This window comes from Hippichthys cyanospilos, chromosome 13 (assembly GCF_059441005.1).
Source record: "Hippichthys cyanospilos isolate Australia breed blue-spotted pipefish chromosome 13, RoL_Hcya_1.0, whole genome shotgun sequence".
NCBI lineage: Eukaryota > Metazoa > Chordata > Actinopteri > Syngnathiformes > Syngnathidae > Hippichthys > Hippichthys cyanospilos.
In genome coordinates, this window is record NC_142381.1 from 6,287,215 (window position 1) to 6,310,618 (window position 23,404).

The 23,404-nt window shown below is 41.9% G+C and overlaps 1 protein-coding gene across 1 annotated transcript; it reads right to left on the bottom strand.

Moving 5' to 3' along the window:
• Positions 1–22,752, bottom strand: apln (apelin). Its single transcript, XM_088431972.1, has 3 exons — positions 22,358–22,752; positions 6,900–7,072; positions 1–3,850 (listed from the first exon to the last, which is right to left on the bottom strand). Exons 1-2 carry the CDS (start codon positions 22,422–22,424, stop codon positions 6,906–6,908), a joined length of 234 nt encoding a protein of 77 aa, XP_088288098.1. The 5' UTR covers positions 22,425–22,752; the 3' UTR covers positions 1–3,850; positions 6,900–6,905.
• Positions 22,753–23,404: the final 652 nt, after the last annotated feature.

Genomic DNA, 23,404 nt, shown 5'->3' on the forward strand with positions numbered 1-23,404 from the left:
TTTTCTTAAAATAAGATATTTAATATTACTTATTATCATAAAGATATATTTACACACTTTACAGAAATAGAAAATAAAAACACAAAGCTACGCATGAAAGGAAAAAAATAAAAGTACTCCAAGAGCTAAAGCTTATCTTTTATAAATTACAAACCAAAAGTTCAAATATGTACACAGTATTTCAACCATTTCTGATACACTTGTTTTATTTTATTAATGTCATTTATTTTTGCCCAGTTCAACATCAAAACAGAGACAGGGGACTGTACATTTGGCCTGGTGAGTAATATTGAGCACACACCTTAAAACAGAATATAGGAGTAATACGTCGTCTTTCTGTTCAAGACCTAGTAACACTGTAATGCCAGCCCGCAAACCTCCCCGCGTGGTGGGCGCGATGCTTTTCACGTGGATGGAGAATGTGTCGATCGGGGCAGGAGGGGGGCCTCTGTGCTATTCTAGGTGTAGGCAGTCTCATTTGCCAAACGCCAAGATAATGTCAGATCATAGTCGCTTCCCACGGGAGAAAAAAACCTACTTATCCTTTTGGTGGCCCAGACAATGGAAAAAACACATGACTGAAAGCTGACATGATCTATTTTGGAAAAATGATGGAACGTCAACTGTGTTGACCTTCTCTCTCAAATGTCGCATCGTTTTGGACATCAAAGTATAAAACGATACTGGTATTAAAGCAAATCTTTTTGTGAAAGGTGTGTGTCCTCTCCAGTAACACCCACCTACTGTAACTTCTCACTCCCAGTCAAATGCATATGGACAAAACAAACCAACAAAAAAACATGGGGGCAAGGTGTGAGAACAAACATTTTGTAGAAGGAAAACATGCTAACAAGTGCATAGGAACATTACTCAGGCCTTGCGATGGTCACATAGATGAAGAACCAGAGGAAACATTGAGAGGAGAGGAATACTATCTCTTGCGTAAGTCTTGCTGGAAAAGACCATTAGGGCAAATGGTTTCGCTCCTCGAGTATAATGTATCGGTTAACCGTTTCAGCCCTAGCCTGAACATGCTTGTCCTTCCACACCACGAGGCTCATTAGCCTGATGTGCTCTAGGCTAACATCTAGAGAAAAAGAAGATGCCTGAAAGCTTTCACGTGTCCATGACATATTGTGCTGCAGACTACTTTTCTATTGTGTTACATCTACAAAAGATACAACGTTTCAGACTGTAGTCAAAAAGGTAAGCTTTGGACAACCAGCTAGACATTAAAAACAAAAAAAAAAAAAGAAAAATAACAGACTAAATTGTCACAACACACTGGAAAACCATTTCAAAGCAAGAGACTTGTTTCAGGGTGTATTTTTCCAGCAGCATCATGTATTTGCAAAAGTGCAGCCTGCTGAACCCATGCAGAGAGGCCTTGGAGCAAAGCCATACTTACTTGTTGAGATTACTTCAAACCGGATACTTTGGATCAGTGGGAGATTTGTCTTTGAATTTTGAATTCAGCAAGATTCCAAATGGGGCTGATGTCGGTTTGCTCTGGTCTCTTGAAGGGCAAGCGCGGCTGGTGCGGATGGTGAGGATACATTCATGAAGAACAGTGCGGGTACAGACATTCAGCTCCATTTATAATAACTTTCGAGATGGGGGGGGTGGTAATCAATACGAAGCCCTCATTGTGACCCAGTCTACTTGCAACATCAGACCTCCTGTCCCCCAAATATCTTCCCTCATCATAGACAACCTCACACCAGAGCGTTGATGAAACCTCTGTCTGAGAGGATATGAAAAAAATAATAATGGTGGAACTGGAATTATTACGCTTCACAGTGCTCGGGGATTTAATACATTTTTAATCAAGGTATAATCTAGCCAGCGTTGACTGTGATTTTTGTTGCTTTCTGATTAAAGGCTTGGAAGCCTCTTCATTTGATTAAAATATTTGCATGAGAAGCGGCGGCAAAGGGCAAGACGGGTGGGGGGCTTGGGTTTAGGTTAAAAATACATGCTCTATCACAGTTTGCGCTTTGGTCCTCAAGCTTGACAAAGGGCGGTGGACGGTCTTAGTGTTTCACGTGGTACACACGAAACAGGCCTGACTATGGAGTGACGGAGGGCGTTGAGGTTGGCGGAGCGGGAGGCCGGAGTTCCAGTCTAAGCCAATTTAACCATCGAGCTGAGTCTACGTGGCCCGGTCAGCCTCGGGGAGATCCATCTGAGAAAGATTAACAGCGTTTTAATGAGGGTAAGGATCAAAGCCTCGACCACCTGTGCAATGGAAGAACTGGCGGACTGGCAAGGCAACTGTACTTGACTTATAGAAGGCAAAAACATAAAAAAAAATGCCACTGGAAAGGGTTTTGATGTGGATACATGGTTATTTTGTACTGCACGCATGAGAATACCGCTGTTTATGAAAATATGTTGCTATAAGCTTTAAATGTTGCAAACTCTATGATTGTTTTATATGATAGACTGCTCTAGTACAAGCCTCTATGCTAGCACCCTGAGAAAAAATAAAGACTTAAACACCAAGACAATAGATAAACAGTGATGTACTCCAGTATGAAGGAAAGGCATATCTTATGGTCAAAAGGTTTAAAGTCACTGTAGGATCAGACAGCAGGGCCATTAGTGATGGACTAGATTTATTTTGGGCATGAGCCAAGGAGTAACTGACAAGATGTGGGCGTGGCTCCTGTGAGATTTCGCATTTCTGACACTTACTCTTAAGTAATGCAGGTGGACAAATCCAGGCATCGAGGAGTTGACTAACTGGGAAGATGCATAACTCAACTGATCCAAACTCGGAGTGGCCAGTGGTGTAATGCAATTAAAGTTATTTTGGTCCAATTGAAATTACACGGATCAATCTTGATTCACCCCTTACTTCAAATGTGTGTCAGAGATTCAAGACTTTACAATAGAGGTAACTTCTTCAGCATTTGTGGCTCCTTATTTGGCACTTCATTAAAAGGCAGGCCGGGTCTGACAATGACGCAGACCATCGCTGCCTGTTAACAGTCGTGTGGCAGAAAGGTGATGGGGTTTGGGAACGAGGACTGAAAATGATCATTTTGGGTTTAAAACTCATTCCATTTGAGATGGGCTGCTACAAAGACTTTGAGTGCAGTTCCAAACACCAAACTAGCTTCAGATGACAAAATTCCCTAAATATAGAAGATGTTCTGCCACTTCAATTGATTATTTGGACAATATGTGTGCAATAGGATGACATGTAAAGCACAGTCAGATGCAAAAACCCTGCCTTTCTCATCTAGCATGAAACTGTTGACTATTTGAACCAGTAAAAATCCAGACTATCAAATGATGACAATAAAAATCCAAGACCACCATATGATTAGCGCCTTCTTCCTTTACCAAGGCCATTAAGCTGCTACACAGTGACAAATTCGGGGGCCACTGTAACCTTGAACTCCATTGACAGAGAAACTACACCGTGAAGTGACAGATGTTGTAAGAGAGAGAGTCCGAACCATGTCATGCTAAATGCGTAAGACTCTCAAGCAGACTGCTATTAATTGTGTCTAAAAACAAAATGATATAAAAATAAAAACAACATTTGGGAGAAGACAGAGATAGATCAAGTCATTTAGGGTGACAGGAATAGAATCAGATAGCTAGGGGTTCAATAACTCCCCACCCCCCAATCATTGCCCTCCCTCATTCCTCCTTCGAGCTTAGGGTTGAGCGGCTTGTCCTGAATTTTTTCTTGTGGACAGAGTTGCTTGAAGAACCAGCAGGTGCTATGGACATCACTCTTCAGGCTGGGCAAGCATAGGCCCTTAGCAGCAAGGCCCCCCATGGCAAAGGAAGAGCATAGAAATCAGAACCTGGGGGAGGGTGCTTAAAGCAGTGCCTAAAAAAACACAAACACAGAAGCAACATCAGCATGTAACGTTTTTTTGGTTTGATTTTTGTTTTTGTTCACGAGGCATGCAGACATTTCAATTTCCTGTTGGGTAAAGGTGAGTCCTTGGGCCACGTCAAACACAACTTTGTGCGTGTGGCACCTTGTCTTCTTGCATTTGAAAAAAAAAAAAGTGACGTAAAGCTTTATCTGAACATGTCAACCAGATTTCATGGGGATTTGGTAGAAAAAGCATTCTGCAATATATGTCTTATGTGGAAGACAATCCCAACATTATGCTCCACCTGGGGCACAGGATCAGCACTTGTACAAAAGGATATCTTTTATCTTCTTTTAGTGTTTTATCTCCCCCCAGACTGCGATCATTTCCCAAGATTCCCCTTATGTTTGAGCTCAGTTGCCCTCACTGATAACGGCTCATTCATGATTCAAGTTGGCATAGCTCAGCAGTCATGTAATGCCCAGTGAATTGACACGCATATATCTGATCTGCAGGGTTGTATGTCTATTTTGTTTGCTAAGTCCTCAAAAGGATCTTACTATCGTGGCATGAGGTCATACTTATTCGAAAAAAGGAATGACAGAATTACTCTTCTGTTTATGGTGGTAAAAAAATCATTGGAGGGGTTCAGCTCTAAGCTTTCGCAAGTTGGGTTCTTGAGGGGCTTTCTAAAATTGCCCGTGGCTTCAAAATGTGTAATATCCTGTTCTCTCTTTGTCTTTTAGCGGCTTGGCTTTTATCGTTGGCCTAACAGAATGTTTGATTGCGATGGCATGCGATCAAGAAGATGTCTTTCATCTCACATCTGGAACATGTCAAGAGGAGGGGTCCACATTGCCAGTGGCGTCTTGAGGAATAAAAGATGATCTGTCGGACTATGGGATGGCAAGATTCTACCAAATGACACTCGGCTGGTGGATGGTAACTGCCATCTGCTGTCACCGACTGTACAGGCAGAATTTTTGTGTGCTTGAAATAATAATTTAATATGGCGCCAACAAATCTAACCAAAGTAAGAACTCCAAAACCGGGAATCACATACTACAAAACACTTGGAAATATTCCTGGGAAAAACAGTCAGGAAAACAACAAAAATAGGTGACAGTGACAGACACAACAGACTACAGATACAATGACAAAATCAATATCATCAATGAACAAGAACTTAAGAGAAACGGGAAACTAAATATACTAAAATCTGACAAGACAACAAGGAACACCTGGAGACACAATTGGAGCAGGGAACATGGCAGACACAAGTGATGCAGGTTGACGAGGACAAGTGGACGCGATCACACTAACAAGACAATGACACAGGGAACCCGAAATTTGAAGAACTAAGAACCTGAACAAACCCCCACTAACAGGTCCAGAACATGAAAAATCAAATATCGACTAAAGTTAAGAACAAAAAAGAACAGAAAACCAAAAACAGAACAGAAGATAACAGTGGTTGTATTTGGAACCAAGTTGTAGTTAAATGGCAAGTTCTATCGTTCCCTTTTCAGTGGTTTGCCTCCAGTATGATTTGTCGGCGGAATTGAACCACCGTTAAATAGAGCCAAACTCCTGGCATTATAGTCAATTTAACAGACGTTAGGTCAACTCTGGGATGCTGTTCAGGAATACTCATGACTTGACATCCAAAGCAACTGAGCATTGGTCTCTTTTGCACTACTTGTTACAAATAGTTGTGGATACTACCGGTTCACTTCCACACCCCTGCCCCAGTCACCTTACTTTTCCTGTGACTTTAAACCAGAAAGCCTTTGAAGCGGAGATGGATGTTAAATGATGTTTGCAGAGACAGCATTGTGATTTACTGAACCATTCCATTTTTAAAGCCACTTCCTTATTGTGCTACAAACACTGAGCACTCATGTTCACTCATGTGCACAACATGTTCAGAGACTTCTCTCTCTTTTTATTGTTCAAGCAAGAACACTGGGTGACCAATGTTCTGTCAAATGCATGTTACTTTTCAATGTCATTCATTGCTTGCTATTGTTTTGCGTCCTTGAGAGTCCTGAATGGAAGTTTCAATGATAAACTTAAAAGGAAGTGTAACTAAAAAATAGAAAAACACAATAAAGATCATAATTCTCTGCGGATCGTAAAACCTCTGTCTCGCTGTTCATTGTGGGTCTTTTCCTTCCAAACTGATTAACCATGCCTTGACATCCAAAGGCTTCAACCTCATCTCACTTGGGTTTGAATTTATGGCGGCTCTTTGCAGGTTAACGTCTGCATGGCACCTCCTGAGGAGGATATTGTGTCTGAGAGAGTTCCCTGTCTCTAAGGATGTTTGGGATGGATACCCTCATGAATCTTGTGTTTTTAAATCCGTTCATATGAATATGTTTCTGTTGCTCTACATTGAGACTTTGCGCGATGTGCAAATATTAGCAAGTGCATAGGCCAAACGTATGTATACATTAAACATTTGATCACGTTGCCCTAGCATGTTTTAGTTTTCTCAGTGACGCCTCATGTTTTCTTTTGAAATACAGTGAAGTTTGCTTTGGTTAAGCCCAGAAAATCAAACTGTGAATAGGTGAGAAGTAAAATATTGTCTCAGATTTGTGATAAAAGATTTTTTACACAACGGGTTGTTTGACTTGACAGCAAAGTAAACATTCTTATAAGCAGTGGAGGTTAATTTGAGAAATCCCACTCCAGAAAGTGTTATCTTTGTTTAAGTGTTTTATTTGGGTTAATCAGATCAACTGGACTTACTGTATTTATTTATTTATCTGTATTTATGAACCAAAAGGTAAAGTTTCTAATAATACAGATCTCCCGTATGGTCAAATGAATGACGTCGCTGCAGGACCCACCTCTGTTGTACAGTACAATAAAGGAATGCAAGTTCATTAATCTGTTGAGACGTGCTCTTTCTTTTAAAGTCAACAATAGCATTCTTTTATTGAATACAGACTTTCCGCTACTTTTGTAAGAGTTTCGACATTTTGACTCTTTCATCAACAGAAACTTTCAAAATGACTCAACCCCGTCAAAGATTTGTTTGAACCTCACCTTGCTCTAGAACGGCATTGGCCCCTTGTGGGAAAGACGGGGCCGTGGGCGTCTCCTTTTCCAGCCAGCCGGTCTGTGGCTCTGACCGCCCCTTGAGGGGGTTTGCTGCACCAGCTTCCTCATCGGAGCTGCTTCCTCCAGCTCTCTGCCATGTTCTGTGGAGGCCATTGGACCTGTAAGAGCCAAAAACAGATATCGGTAAACCAAAAATGTTTTATCAGCTGGTATAAATATCTTATTTCGACAATGGATAAGAAGGCAGTTATTCATATGTGTTAGAGGCCACCCAACATCAAGTGTGTGTGGCGGCAGCTAATGTAGAGCAGATTTACACAGCCAAAGCAAAGAAAGACCCATCTCTTGTGTTTCATGTCTCGGTCACTCTGCCTGTAGAATCTAATAAACACCTCACGGTGATAGAACCTTGCCGAGGTGCATCCTATCACTTTGCTTGGTGCCAAGATTAGAGATGAGCCTGTGTGTGTGTGTGTTCGCGTGAAAGCGTGTGTCTGTGTGTGAATACCGACGTGTTTGTGAGTAACCCCAGATGTTCTCAGTTAGCCATTTCTGAAGTCTGGCCTGGTTCATTTAAGTGTGTTTGGTCAAAATGTCTAAGTCCACAAATTATTAGGAATACAATCATCACTGACTCCACGAAAGCCTGATGCATACAGTTAAAGGCGAGTTGATTCAGTGACTGATGCTATTCTATTCCAATGTCTAAGACCCTATTATTAGAAACCAATTCAGTCCTCTCCATTTCCTTGTTTTCATTTGAATTCACCAATCTCTTTTGTACGCCCTAAGACTCCTTTGAAACAAAAAGGGAAGAAACACCAATTCCCACTGGGCATGGTCAAGAGCTGATTGAAACCACTGACACGGGGTCATGACATTCGAGTTTGCTCACAGACACTGGCACCATTTTTAGAGTTCCCCAGAGTGACCTTTGGAAGCTTTATAAGGGCTTGCTTGAGGACACAGCTTGAGATAAGTCACAGGGTGGACTACAGAGGTGAGCCTGGAAAAGAAACAGCGACTCAAATCACTAAAAAAGGTCAGCATGAATTTACATGCAAAAAAAAAAAAAAAACCTGCATTTTTGCAGAATTGATTTTGTCCTACCCAGTTCTACCCACATTCTCCATTGCTCGAGAATGTCGACCCTAAATACTTACCTAATACCTAAATCCCCTTTCTTCTTTAGATCTCTTTGCCCTGCTTCATCACTCTCCAACTTGGGTACCCCTCATACACACGCACACACTCTGACCTTCATATTCCAAAATAGTCCAAATTTTCACGCAAGTATTTTGTCCTGCATGTCATATATGACAGACAGACAGACAGACAGACAGACAGATAGATAGATTTAAAAAAAACATAAAATTTGCCAACTGCTGAAAAAAACCTCCAAGAAAGTAAACACACAAAGAAGATGGGTTGATTTAAAAAAAAATAAATAAATAAAAAAACCCACCCAAGATAAGAGAAAATATTTAAAAACCACTATTTTTCATTTTCTAAAAAGCCTTCACTAGGTGACTCTGCGAACTATGAGTGTGCACGGCTACACTGCAGTATAGGAAACCGAATGAATCCAACCTAAAAAAAAAAGGTTGATTCATTCATTTGATCATTTTTGATAGTAATCGAGGAGCCACATTGTGACTGGGGGACGCCTCTTGTCCATTCCTCTCTTTTGCTGTAAGTTGATTTTGGTGAGAAAAAAAATTGCTTTCTTACTGCAAGTGTAAATTATTTTCTGAGCACACGTATTTTAACTGCATGTGTGGTTAGAAGGCTGTGGATCCATTTCCTATCTTTAGCCACACCATCTTGAAAGAAATGTCAAAAGAACAACTGACAGAGTTTGAATGGCATTTGTGAACTGTATCACTGAGCTGGTTCATTGAGTGTTTTCGCCGTGTTATCCCTGAAATGCCAGACATCTCGAGTTCCATTTCCACACTAATCCCTTTTAGCAAGCACATTACACGCTATATTTGTGGCAGAACACTAGGCTAATTCATGAACCGGGAGAAAAAAAAAAATCTGTTGCATATTTCCACATCTAAAGCCCATCATTGCCGCAAGGAGCTTTAATCTGCTCATTATCCTTTTGTTATTGTTCCTCGATACAGAGTAAAAGAAGGACGTTCAAACATTTTTTAAATATTCCTCTCATTTTTGTCCAATCCAAGTGGTTGAAGTTAATGCATGTTTTGTTTAGGTAAGTTTTAGGGCAAACTGTAGCATCCTGGAAGGATTTAGCCTTTTTCAGGCCACGAGACCCAGTATTTAGGTTAAGAATGAACTTTAATAATTCAAGCCTCATGTTGAAATCACATAGACATGCATTCACTAATGTGAAAATTTTAAGGTGCATAATCGTTCCTAATAAATACATTAAAAAAATGAGCCCTATTCCAACATTTAAACATTTGGCATTGCACAAGGATCTGTGAAATGACTTTGCTGCCAACACAATTAGATCTGCAAAACTCATCTGCTGCCCCAGTTGCTGACTGTCACATCCCAGGTCCACAATGAGACAATTTAGATGTCCGCCACCACAGTGGCCTGTAAGCAACCAACGGTGCACTGGGAGGAACATCTCAATCAATCCATTCTGTCAAAACAGATGGAAAGTGTAATGAACTGCTAAAATATCCTGCGGCCTCGTGATAAGAATGGCAGTATAGATTAACTCTTGCAGCCAGGAGGGAAAGTGTTGCAGTGTGACTTATATGACAGACAGCAACGTGTCAGCTCTGTTTATTGCAGAAAATGTATATATCTCGCCTAATGCATATTTTATCTCCATAAACAAGGATATCTCAGCCATGTTATTGCCCCGAAATTGGAAGCAGTCCCTGTAGTATCTTCTTTAATCTTTTCCCAGGAGAGATACCCGTGTTTCTCCTAAGCTGCTGAAGCACAAAACTCGCAGGATAACATATGTCTGAAAACAATAAACCCCTTGGCGCTTCTCTCTGGTGACCTTGGAACCTTCTTCTCTCTTTGCACCAAATCTGAACTCTTATCTTCCCGTGGCTAATTGTCAAATTAAAGTTTAATATATGGAGAATTTAAAGAATGTCTGGATGCTGTTTCCGCTGGATGTAGTGTGTCGTGGTAGAATGCAAATTAAGTTAGAGTTGAGTGGGGAATAGTTGTCACTCGAACGTTTGATATTTCGCCCCGGTTTCCAAACACATCCCGTTGTGTTCCTTCGAATGGCTTTCTGTCTATCACGGCCCAGGAAAGAAGAATATATTGACAGTTCGTCCATGTCATTACTACAACACCCCGTCACCCGCACTGCAGCTTTTAGAAATATAATTTATGTCTTCCAGGGGATAAAAATGTCCATTCTCCGGTTTCAAGCCAAGTTCATCAGCTGCCCTCATGGCAGGCGAGAACAAATGCACATCCCAAGTGCTGCCAATGAGCCGGAGGTCCTTATGAATAGTCGTAAAGCTGATTTGTGTGAACCGACTGCCAAAACAACCACACAATAAATGTCTGCGCTTGTAGATGGAGCGACAACACAGACTTTTCTGTCGTTAGAGGAGCAAAGATTAACTTACACAAGCCTGCTAGAGAAACAGTAACTTCAAGCACACTGGGGCGCTGCATTCAGAGCTTATGTCGCAGCAAATATAAATAAGCACAGTCAGCCGTGGCCACCGACATATAATCCACGTTCAATATCCTCCAATTGATCGACTCTCGGATACTAATGGCCGTTTGTTTGCCAGTCGCGCTCGTCGCTCATCTGCGTCTTGCCAGCTGTGAATCAACCGTGTCGCAATCACATTGATCAAATCTCATGGCCTGATGAGATCCTCACAAGCGTTTAATCTCTCCGCTGTGTTCATTTTGTCCGCTCACATTGCTTATCTGACAACTCTGTGACACACACTGCAGATTGCACAGATGTGTGAGTAAACAAACAGCTCAAAGGAAGGCTGCTATCAGAGTACATTTTATTTTATGTGCTTGTTTGTTGGCACAACCACCATGAAAAAAAAGCTTTTGACAAATGTTTGGCTATAATGCCTAGTCAATGTGTGATTTGGCACTTGCACAAACTTCTTCAAAATTCCATCCATTGTGGAACTTTAGACGAATCACGAATCACTAATGGGTTGCGCAGGGCTGAAAGTAGCTGTGTGAACCACTGCATTATAATCTAGTCATCCATACATACATCTATTACACGCTTACAAGGGCATGTTAGAGCCTGTCCCACCTGTCTTCAGGCAGTAGTTGGGGTACACCCTGAACTGCTTGCCAGCCAGACAAACAACCATTCACACACACAAACCCACCTAAGGACAATTTAAAGTGGCCATGTTTTTGGAATGCACAGGAAGTGGGAGTACCCGGAGAAAACCCAAACAGTCATGGGGAGAGCATTCAAATTCTACTCAGTAAGACCAGAGCTGGAAGCAAACCCACGACCTCTGCACTGTGATGCGGATGTGCTAAGTACTCCTCCACCATGCCACCCAGTTAACAAATTTAATGGTTTTCTACCATTTAATCACAGTTGTTTTCTACAGCATACAGAAAACACTACTCTGAAGCAGAGGTAGAGAATCCTAGTAGATTATAACAATCTAAATTCTTCCAAGTGCTTTATTATTTAACAGCCTCCTCACAGGAAATTCTGGAAGGTACGCGTTGCAGATAAGCTGACACGCGTGGAGTCCACACGAAATAACGTCATTTTGACGGTTGAGGCCGCACGGATCTTGCGGACTTGTCAAGCTTAAATAAACCAAGCTTAACACTTGAAGACAGGATCAAAGTAATGAAGAGGAAAGGTGGCTGAAGCAAAGTGAAAGACGTTATGAAATAAATTGATGTAAGTATGAAAATGAATCATAGATTGGTAGTCAAATGGTAGATTTGTCAATTTCTATCTTTTTTATTTATTTTTTTCAATGTGGCCTGGTTGGATGGTTTTGGTTTTAACTTTTTTTTATGTTTATCTCTGAGACATATATTTTCTATCGTGAAAAATTCCTCGTGAAAAAATTCTGGCTGCAAACATGATTTCATTTACTGAGGAGTTTTACTGTATTGTGTGTGAACTCATTGACTGAGTGACACACCATGAACATAAATCAACTCACTTCACAATGAGCAGCTTTGGCAAATTGTGAGCAATTCTCCAATGATGCTTCTTCCTATGCTCCCAGTTAGAGTAAACATAAAAGTGAGAGTTTTTCAAGTGGTCTATTGAAAACGAACACACATAGTCATTAGTCCACCTCAATGCTACTGGGTAAGGGCCATGTGTATAAGCATCTAAGCATTATATTTGCCGGCCCATTTACACATTCATATTTACATATTCAATATAGCAGTGCTCCCACTCTTGCTGGTGCTAGATTTACTAATTTATTTTTTATGTTCAAATACATGAATAATGTGTTTTAAGTGTTTTAATGTGTTTGAGTAACTTTGACATGTTTGCAGAAAGAAAATTACAATTCAGAAAGTATTAAGTGGTTTCATCCTGAAAAAAAAAAACAAACATCCTAAGAGCATCCCAAATGAGACTCACATTTTGCTATTTGATTGACTTTGAAATCCCTTTGAGCGAAGGATAAAAACGGGCAGTAAAAGTGTCTATTTTGGTCACGCAATAGATTTAAGTGTCAATGATTGTCTCTTTGCAACCGCACAGTTACAATATGTTCCTGACAACTATGGTCAATAAAATACAGATAATAAAAAAATAGAATAATATGCTCTATGCCCGCAGCCTATTATATTGACAACGTGCAAAGCGTCCGGGTAAGCAAACATCATTTGTCTTTGCTGCGGAGAGGAAGAATGAGATCCCTGGAGGGTGTAGCCATGGTTATCGCGTGACGTCGGAGGAGCAGACCCGCTGTCTCTACTGTGCGTCTTCCCTTCTTCATTAACTAAAAGGAGACGAGTGGCATTAGGTGGCAAATCCACGCCGTTACCAAAGACACGCTAACCCGCACGGCCAGACGGAGCCGAGATGCTTGCCACCGCATAAGCACATTAGCGGATCAGGATTATTTAGCCGGGATGAAGTGTTAATTGTGCTAGAACAATCCAAACATTCTCATAGCCTTTAATAATCGCTCTTACTGTCACAGCATCACACTGAGGGATTGTCAGCTCTCACCATTCACGTTCGTCCTGCACATATGGGAAGCTGTCTAAACAAGTAAGCGGCTCTTCACAATCCAACATTTAGTGTCAGATATGATGATCGTCACATAGCCCAGCCTCCCTCGGTAATTCTGGGCCTTGGCAAAAAGTGGTACCAATTAATGACTTTCAGACCAGGTTACCATGGCAGCCACCATGAAGGCGCTCAGTTCGGAGGAAAATCAATGATGCTGTCGGTTGAAATCATCCAAGTTATAATCTAATGGTGTCCAAACTAAAGCCTGTGGGCCGTTTGTATAATAAGTGACCATATTTGGATGCTTGTGAGCGTTCTGCCTGACAATGGCGGTAAATTTAAAAATAATAATGATTGCCCTGTGTATCTTTGCCTATCCTGCCCGACAAGTAATAGCGTGTTTAAGATGAAGAATTTTCACGTGGCCCTTTCATCCTTTGATTTTTTTTTTTTTTTTTGTGCAGCTCTGGAGGAAAAAAAAAACAAAAAAACCCATCCCGGTTCGAAACGCATACATTTCATCAACATACCAGCATACCCTACCGTTAGAATCAATGATAATCTTATCTGTGATGTTAAGCCTTCTCTGCGGCCTCAGGGGGGTTTGTTTTGTGCCGTCTTTGATTTCGGCTGGGGGCTGTTTGATATGCACCATTGTTGCGCCGCCATAATGCTGCGCTTGTGGCCGAGCAGAAGGCTGCCTTTGTCCATTAGGAAACCAAAGTGCATGAAAAGTTTCTCCTGTTTAATGCAGCTTTCGAAAGCAACCCCCACCATTCACTCAGAGTGAAGGTTCAGAAAAAAATTAAGATAAAAAAACCCAGCAGCCCGCTACTTTCTACAGATGTCCCTTCGAGTCAGCCTGCATGCCTTGTGCCCGAATTAGAGAGCGTATGAAATGATGAGGTGTGAGACGGCGTGCTCTCCGATGATCAGAGCGCTGCCAGTTCAAAGGCCGCCGGCAGCTGCACCGAGCCGGCTAATGAACCTCTTGACTCCCCTTGCTACTTGACTGCCTGTCTCTTTATTTGCAGTCACACTTTAGTTGGAAGGGTGAATTTGTGGCTACAAGGTTACTGTGGGTTGGGTGCTTCCATACTCCGGCAGCCGGACTACGTACCTCCTCAAAAGTTTTCTCTGACTAAAAGTAGCAACAGATTCTGAAGTTGCCAGCCCAAATACAATGGATCTAGTCTCCGAAAGAGTATTTTTCAACCAAAAGAAAAAACAGTACCGACGAAGACGGCAACCATTCATTGCTGTTATGCATATGTAATTTCAGAGTGCCGTTGAAAGTTCTCCGACAATGTCTTCCCTCGTCCGTTTTACGCCTTGATGAACGGCAGAGCTGGTCAATCCGTCACCGAAGCGACCTGCTGTTGATTGAATGCCCTCCTTCGATGAGTGATTCCGCAGTTTCAGTGTGTGCTTCATGACGCGAAGCCTTGAAAAAAAAATACACAGACCGAGCAGTGACCAAAGTGGGTTGACATCCGTCGATCTGGGTCAGTACAAACGGTCGTTTTTCAGGACATGTATTTTTACAAGGCTTACTATTATAAAGCACTTGCTAAAAGTGCGGGAGCACTTACCAACGTGGAGTCACTGGCGAATTGCCCAGATATGATGAAAACTCGAATGTCTCTTAAAGTCCATAACAATGGGCAAAAAATGAATAGGATATAGGAAATTATCATCTATCCCTGAAAAACCGTAAGTTGGGACAACCTGAACTGGTTTCCAGCAGATATGTCTGCATATGTGGCAAAGGCTCCACCACCAACACGGCCTAAACTCAGCTAGTCTCCAACATACCAAGATATTAGTTTCTCAGTTTATATGTATCACCGCAACACACTTCCATGACACCTATTGTATTATTACCCTCTTATCGGGCAGGACTTTGGGGCCATCCTATAGCATCTACAGACATAGGAGGCAAAAGAAGAGGTCAGTTTTTCACAGACAAAATGTGAATAGGCCAATTTGTTTATTCGCCCAAGATGAATACATAACACCAATAAGTATATTTTAGGCCATAGATATTCGATTTTGAAACCCTCATAAGTTGTGTCACTCGTATATCAAGGCTTGTACAAGAGTACAAGTTTTATCCTGAGGAAACCAATTGCACTCCCGTATTGTGATGGTGACTGAGAGGCCAGTATCCTTAAAGATGGCACGTGAAGGCCAAAGGGAAACACAATTCCACCCTCTCCCTCTCTCCTGTGTCGTCATCATCTCACCTCCCCCTGGGCTGTGAACCTGCCTTCTCCCTTTTGACAGGCTGGAGGAAGAGAAACAGGAGGGAAATGTCACTATGCAGGGGCCTTGGCTCTCCCCACCGCACACTGTATATACACTTGTGATGACAGGAAATAGCAGCCGCGTTGCATCAGACTGCAATACCAGAGGAATATTGTTGGCTCTGATGCTTAACCTGGCCACAATAGGTGTAAGATTGTTTTTTTTTTCTTTTTTTTTTTGGGGGGGGGGCTCTTTGAAACATAGCCCTGGATTTAGGTGCACTTATTCTAAGTCTGAAGCCAATTTCCTTGGGAGATCATGGTTAACACTATCTAATCTAAATAACAGAGATGGATGCGAAATTGAAAACTAATCTGAATAAGGACAGATGGATAGAGATTGACGATTACACCAGTGATAGCCACCAGTGTTGCAGGTGAACCACAAGGTCTGCCTTGGAATAAACTGTTTCCATTATATGGATAAATGTTTATAAATGGTTTTGCTAATTTTATAAACATCTGTTTCCATTATCCCTAACCCTGGCAATGGGCCTGCACTGATCCAGGGGAACTGCCTGCGCGTAGACTATACCTCCACTTATTCAGTGGCAGGTCATTTGGCTAACAAGTTTTAAATGTGCGAAATTGTCACCCGACAAACAGCGCTACATGCATTGCAATGTCACAACGAGTGCAATGAATAATGTATGATTTCATTCTCCAAGTGAGTGATCTCCAGTTGTGTTAGCAACCAGAGGGATGTTGTGATTTTCAAACATTGTGTTCAAAGTGAGAACATTGCGAACATGACAGTTTGAAATCACTTGAGACGCTCGACAATAGCTTCGTGATGGAAACATGTTGCCCAAAGCTCCCTGTCACACCACAACCCCTTTAGGGGAAACTATAAAAATTGAGACTGAATCGCATCACTTCAACACTCGGATATTTTTTCTTTGCAGGCATCTTCAGTGTAGTCCCAAGTCGGACTCAGAACAAGCAGTTGTGTGTTGCTTTTAGCCATTTTTAATTTGTAAATTAGAATTTTGAATATGTAAGCCTCAACGTAAACTACGTATGGGTTTCGGCAGTCTTTTTAAATTTAACATGAAAGCAATTTAAATACCTGCATTCCTAAAGAGCACAGTATTTATTCTGTAGCCTGACAGCTTGTTAATAAAAGTGTCCGCTCAGCTCTTGATCAGGAATTAGCTCAGGCAGGGCTACTGCTTTTAAAATATAACCACTTAATGTTCTAACAGAGGGTCGTAAATAATGTTTTCATTGGGCACTGGTGGAACGCTGCTAGTGAATGGACTATCTGGCTCTAATTTGGGGGAACAGCAGGTCCTAAGAAAAGTTCTGACAATCGAATGAGGTCTGCTTAGCCACAAACTGGACGCCACTTCTATCACCTTCCATCCACATCATAAATCTGTATGTAACATGTTTGTTCTTTTCCCTTCAGGGGGCGTAACAGCAAAGCCGATGTTTGCATTCAGGCCTGTCTCTGCATCTTCTTCTCTCACACCAACTGGCTTCATGTCCTATTTCACTACATCTATAAAACTCCTCTTTGGTCTTTGTCTCAGCCTCCTGCCTTGCAATTCAAAACTCATCAGCTTTCTGTCTATGCATTCACTATCTCTGCTCCGGACATGTCAAAAACCGTCTCAATCTGGCCTCTCTGAATTTATCTCCAGAACAAAGTGTACAATGTTTTACTTAAATGATCAAGCAAGGCCTTGTTAGAAAAACAAAGATGTAAGTTGGGGAACTGTGCTCCTTTTTAAAATTATTCTCACGCCATGTTTTTGTGAAAATACACCAAGGGTAAAGAGTCGTAGCACCTTTCACTCCCTACTTCAATGATGCTGCGCCGCTGAAAGCATTTCTCATGCAAGTGAGTGACTCAGCCAATGAGGAGTACAGATTTGGTTGCCAAGATAACCAGGGCAGGTTAGGAAAAGGATTTTTCCTCATGGTGCTGAAAGAGCATTGATTAATTGGTGGCAAATGGAGAAATTGTTCAATTCTTTTACAGTCTATTTAATCATGATATTACCTTTTTTATATAAAGTACAACACAATAATGAGCTTTTTTCTGTATTAAAAAGGAGCATGTATATGACACATTTTGGTAAGCTTCGGAGACGATCAATAGATTTTCCAATTATTTCAAAGGGGAGAAATGATATGCACCACAAAAAATACAAATTTTGAGTGTAATAATAGGACACATTAAACTTGTATTCTCAGTGTACCACTGTATATTCTGTAAGAGTGTGAACTGCACCACATAACCACACAATGAGTGTCGGCTTTCTGCTGGCTATAACCATCTGTGAGATTTTCAATGAGAGAACCCTCCAAGTTCTCATAAACCTTGCTCCCAGTCCACCCTTTTATTTTAAAGTCCTCGGCTTTTCTTTTACTTGTCTTTGCTCTTTTTTTCTTCTCTCTGCTGCATCCGCTCTCCAGGGAAGATCTAAGTGAGTAGATTTATTCATTCAAAGAGTTCTGAATAGCATTATGGCAGCCCAACGCTCACATATGCCAAAGTCTTCAAGAATCTCCAGGGTACGTTGGCTCAAAGGTTAGCCTTATATCCCGACCAAATGACTTATGATTTTTCTCTAAATTGCTTCCTACACTCCCACTTGTGGGTGCCATTCACTAAGCGCATGTCAGCCAATATTATACAGGCGTCTGCATGTCTTTAAAAATGTGCTCGTTTGAACCCAGAGCTTCTCCATCGGGAGACCATTCTTCGCTTCAAACAGTCGGCCATACTATGAGGTAAACCTGGTCTATATCCCCACGAGATCCAAAGTAAGACTTGGTGAGCAATCTTACTTTTAGAAGGACAATGTTGATAAAGAGTAGAATGAATCGTATCTCACCAGCAAAACATGGGGTATATTTAATGTTGTAGAATTTTTCTGAAAATAATCCTAATAACACAATTAGAATGTAAAGAATTAAACACTTTTAATCATAATTTCATGCTTCAACTAAGGTCATTATGCTCCTCCTTCTGGTATCCTTGGCCAGGAAACAGTATGGAACCATACAGCCATGCATGAAAAAAAAAGTGATACTACCACTTGTAAGTGGCTTAATGTTATGCTATGATATTAGTCATTTTTTCAGAGGACAAATGGCTGTGAGTCTTGTGGTATACAATAATATTTTTTCTGTGTGATGCTCCACTAAATATTTTCTGTTTCTAAAACTACGACCATCCATACTGTCATCATGTTAATGGTGTTTTGCATTGTTTGTTTACTTTAAGATAAGAAGACTTTCCCGAGATAAATCTATGAGAAGGTTATAAATGCACAATATGTGATTGTGTCATATTTGTTTTATGATTTGAATGATAGCAAACCTAAACTGGGAGTAGTGTTTTGTTTCTTTTTTTTTTTTTATGAATGAAATCTTTGCCAAACTATTGCACTTGTATCTGAACTTCTGAAGTAAGCTAACTCTTTTTATGTGAAAATGTGTGGTGGCAAACCAACCTGCAAACAGCTTTTTAAAAGCCTATGTTGCTGGTGCTAATTTAAGAAAATCATATTATTCTTGAATTGGACTAGTTGTGTCCTACTGTGTTTATTAGTGACATGATAACTAGTGCATGTGTTTCTCAGCACCTTCATTTCCCCAATAAGCCCATGATAACATTCCTCCATACAGCCTCATTCCTTTCATACACTTATTAAGATATTCCATCTGGGAATGTTTAGCTGCGTTTTTTTTCTCCCCTCAATTTCCGTAATCGCGTCCAAAGGCACAAACACCTTCTTTGCATTAGCATGCCCCGCATAATGATTTGCAGTTGTCAATCAGACCAGACCATTTGTGTTCTGCCCCCCTCTGACATACCTTACTTCCTGTTTTTGACTGTAGTTTGACCTGTAACACTGGGTTGAGCAAATGAACACGCTGCAGTGCAGTGGCTTATGCGTTTGTGCAGCCCCAACATTACATCAAAGTTTCATACAAAATAATAGCACCGCTGAATGTCTCACATGATATCGCCCGCTTTCCAGGCAGTCGATTTCTCAGTCAGATAAAAAGCAGCGCATCAGGGCTGCATGACAACCTCACCTGTGTAACCCAGCTAGAACAATTACATCTATGTGTGGGTGTGTGCCAAGTGTGTGTGTGTGTGTGTGTCAGCAGCCATTGCGTGTTGCTATGGGGTGCAGAGAAATGGATGGATGCTCATGCGACAGACACAAGGAAGGACTGTTTATGTCTTGAGAGTCGGAGCAAGAAAGAGTGATCGGCCTCGGGGATGAATTATGGATACCACATGTCTAAAGCTGGAGCCCACTCTTGAGCCAGAGTGCTTTTCAAGGATGGGTAATTGAAGTGCACAGCTAGAGGATGGCAGTATTATATAGAGAAGGCTTCCTTTTTTTGTTACTTGATATTGAATTTCACAAGGTGCTCGGCTACTGTTTCCACAACATCAATTTCAGGTGATTTTTTTTTCTCCTTACAAGTGTCTTTTTGGCCATCATTACGCATGGCAATAGTGTTTTGGGTGTTTTTGATAGGGGAATGTTTGTCAAAAAGCATAAGGTGTATGTGGGCACTGGACAAGCAAAAAGAGTGGAAAAGAAGACCACAGTGCTATTGCAGCATTTGTACTGTACTGAGTCTACTCAAGCAAAGTGTTTTTTTTTTTTCTAATCATTAATTACTTGTGGAGGATGGAACACTTGTCATTGCAATGTAGCATAGCACAGGATCACATATCATATTCTCATTTCTGTTGATTTTGTATATTTTCTAACATAAAAGTTAACACTCTTGCCAAAATATTGAAGCTATTCTACTCAGTTTTTTTCTCTATGTGAAGCCCGAAGGTATTGTGCAAACAATGGCTGCTATATGGAACTGTTCATATTTCTCTTCAACTGAGGACAAGCAGCCCATATGCATGACGCTGTCATAACCATGCTACACCAAAAGTATGGTGTTCTTCCTGGTTTGATTGTACCATGAAACATTTTCCCAAATGTTTTTGGGTGTTTTTGTTACTTTTAATTTTGAACCTTTTTACCTCAAGAAGGCTCTTAAGTTACTTTATTCTGCAGGCTAGCTGAAGCAGGGCATGTTTTAAAGTGATTGCCATATGCTGAAAAAATATTGTTTCTTGAAATATAATCAATCACTAAAGAGTTGTCCTCAAAACATAACTAAGTGTTCCTTCTCATGGTAAAATCTCTGACTATAATGCTTGGAGCGTTTTCAATTGTATTTGATTTTTTTTCAGGGCCGTTTGAATGTATGCCATGAATGAAAATGATTTAGTCATGAAAAGTTTCCAGTGCCTTCAAACTAGAGTGAGTATACGAAGCTAAAACTCAAGTCTTTCTTCATTATTCAACTCTACAATCCATTGCATACAGTCTCACCTCCTTGCACATTTCTGCCCTATTTCCCAGATACACACACACACACACACACACACACACACACACACACGGCTTAGACAGATGCCCAATAAATCGGAAGAGCATTTGTCTCAGGATAAAAGACTTCACACCCACTGCCTACACGGAAGAGCTTCTTCTGACACCTTTCCGCGACGGCGCATGCAGCTTGTGCCTAGCAGACACACTCCAGCTAGCATCCCTCTCCACACCCATCACCGCCGCAACACACTTGCCTCCCTTCATCTCCACCAGCTCCCTTTTTCCTCCCTTCCTCCCCATCAATGGAGCTCTGATACTCTACAGTAGCAGCACAGGTTTAGGAGGGGCAAGAAATGGGAGGCACATAAGCGGCATGACTGGAACAAACATTAAGGAGGATAAACTGTCGTGAAAAGCCTTGTTTTTTTTTTGCCTGCGGGGCAACGCGAGGCGGCAAACGTGGTTCGCTACACACAGGGGTGCGAAAAACGACACTGACTGTGATGCTAGATAATTGCTTTCCATTAAGTCGTGCGCTCAGTAGCGTCGGACAAAAATAGCGTGTCGCTGTATGCCAACTGTGCAGGGAAGCATGGGAAGTGGATTGTGCCGCGCCGGTAGATCGATACGCAGAATGGCCAGCACCCTGGTTACACAGCCTCTCTTTTCTACCTGAGTCTATAAATCCAGGCATGAACCCTCATCACTGCAATCAATATGGACTCAATCGCAGCTCACAGCCTATAGAATCCCGAAGCCTGCGTCTGTCTTCCCAGCAACTGTAGTTGGGAGGTAGGTGATAATCCTAAGAATGGCTTGGACGTTTACACAAGGCCTAACTGTTGTTTTTTCACACCACGGTGTTACCTGCATCACATCTGCAGGCTTGGACCATCACTCCCCTCAAAGAAGCCCTCCCAGGGCAATATTAGGCTTCACAGGCATCCACGTATAGTATAACAATGAGTCCGGTGGCACTTCACAGAAATTTACTGTGACGCGACGTCAACATCGAATCCCAGGAGAGAGCATCAACGTATCTAGAATGTGTGTGTTCTCCTCACCGACCCATCCAGCAATTACAGTCCTCATTATGATCACCACAGGACGCTTCTATAGGTAGTGCGTCGCTCCGCTGCACAATCAAAGTCGCGGAAATCATCATCATGCATCGCAGGTCAGATGGAACGTCAATTCGTTAGATTCCCTGCCTGGCTTGTGAAACATGTGCCATGCATAGGATACATTTCATAACAACAGTCTGCTATGCATCCATCACCCCGCTCACGCAAGCTCTCAGTATTCCATTTGCAGCTTGGCTTCACATCAAGGTGAGACAGGGGGATTCATGAGGGGATGATAATAATGCACCTAAGCCAGGAGAACAACATTCAAGTTGAAGCCTTTTGAACCACTGCAGTGCAGTACTGTACCCGGCCAGGTGCTTCTATATTCCTGCTGAGAGCCCACACATGCTGGGTAACTGATCAACCACAAATACAAACACAGATCAGCCTGCATGAGCACAGACAGGACAGAAATAGAAGGAGGGAAAAAGAAGAGAAGGTGCACGAGCGGTGCCTCACTTCTACTTACCAGCACTGGCAGAACACAGCAGAGACACCAGGAGCACAATCACCAGCGTCAGAATCTTCACATTCATTTCTGCACTCCCCTCTGGCTCACTGCTAGTCGCTCGCTGATATACTGTAGTGCTGTGTGTATGTGTGTGTGGATGGGAGGGAGGAGAGAGAGAGCAAGTGAGAGAGAACCAAAGAGACTGTTTGCTCTGCTCTGTGTGTGTATGTGTGTGTTTGTGTGTGTGTGTGTAAAAAATGAACGTTGTCTGTTTGTGTATCTGTGTGTATATGTGACAGCGCCACTCCAATGACTGGAGGCACGTCTCTATCCGAGCTCCCCCACAGAGAGCATGTGTGTCAGAAAATGAGCAGCCAAGTTCAGTGGAGCTGTGAGTGTCTTTGCGGGTCCTGCTCGCCTCGGATAAGGAGGCTGTCTGGTCATGTGGCTTATGTATCTCAGACCCACTAGGTCACAGAAAAGCCACCTCCCCTCCCGAGTCGGTAAGTGTGCATGGGCTGGGAGTTGGTAAAAAGAGAGGGAGGGGTGTGAAGAAGAAGGAGAGGGAGCATGAGGGTGCGTGCAGGTTTATGATAATAGCCCAACAGATGCTCTTGTTGGAAACTCTTTTGAAATTGCAAAGCGGGGCGGCACGCCAGGAATTTGGGGGCATCAAAATAAGCTAAGGCCGATGAAAGAAGGGAAGGTGCGAGATGCGCTTCCTGCTTTTGTATCTCTAACCCTCGCTCCATTCTTTTAGCGACGGGCCTCCGGCTAAATAGGTATGGATGGCTTAAATCACCAAGAGGTGTTTGAAGTCGGCCTCCGTGGCAGTTTGGGGAGTCACCGCAGGAAAAAACCTATCAATTAGCGCCCCCTCCGCTTTAAACCGAGACATTTTTGTGACATTTATTATTTTCTTTTAACAAACAAAGGCCGATAAGAGAGCAGCTTATCTCATTTTCGTTTGTTTACCGCACAATAAACAGGAAAGGTTGATTTCGATTGCAATGAATTGTGAGAATCGGGAGTTTCCTTATCGTGGCGAGCCATGTAGCGACATCA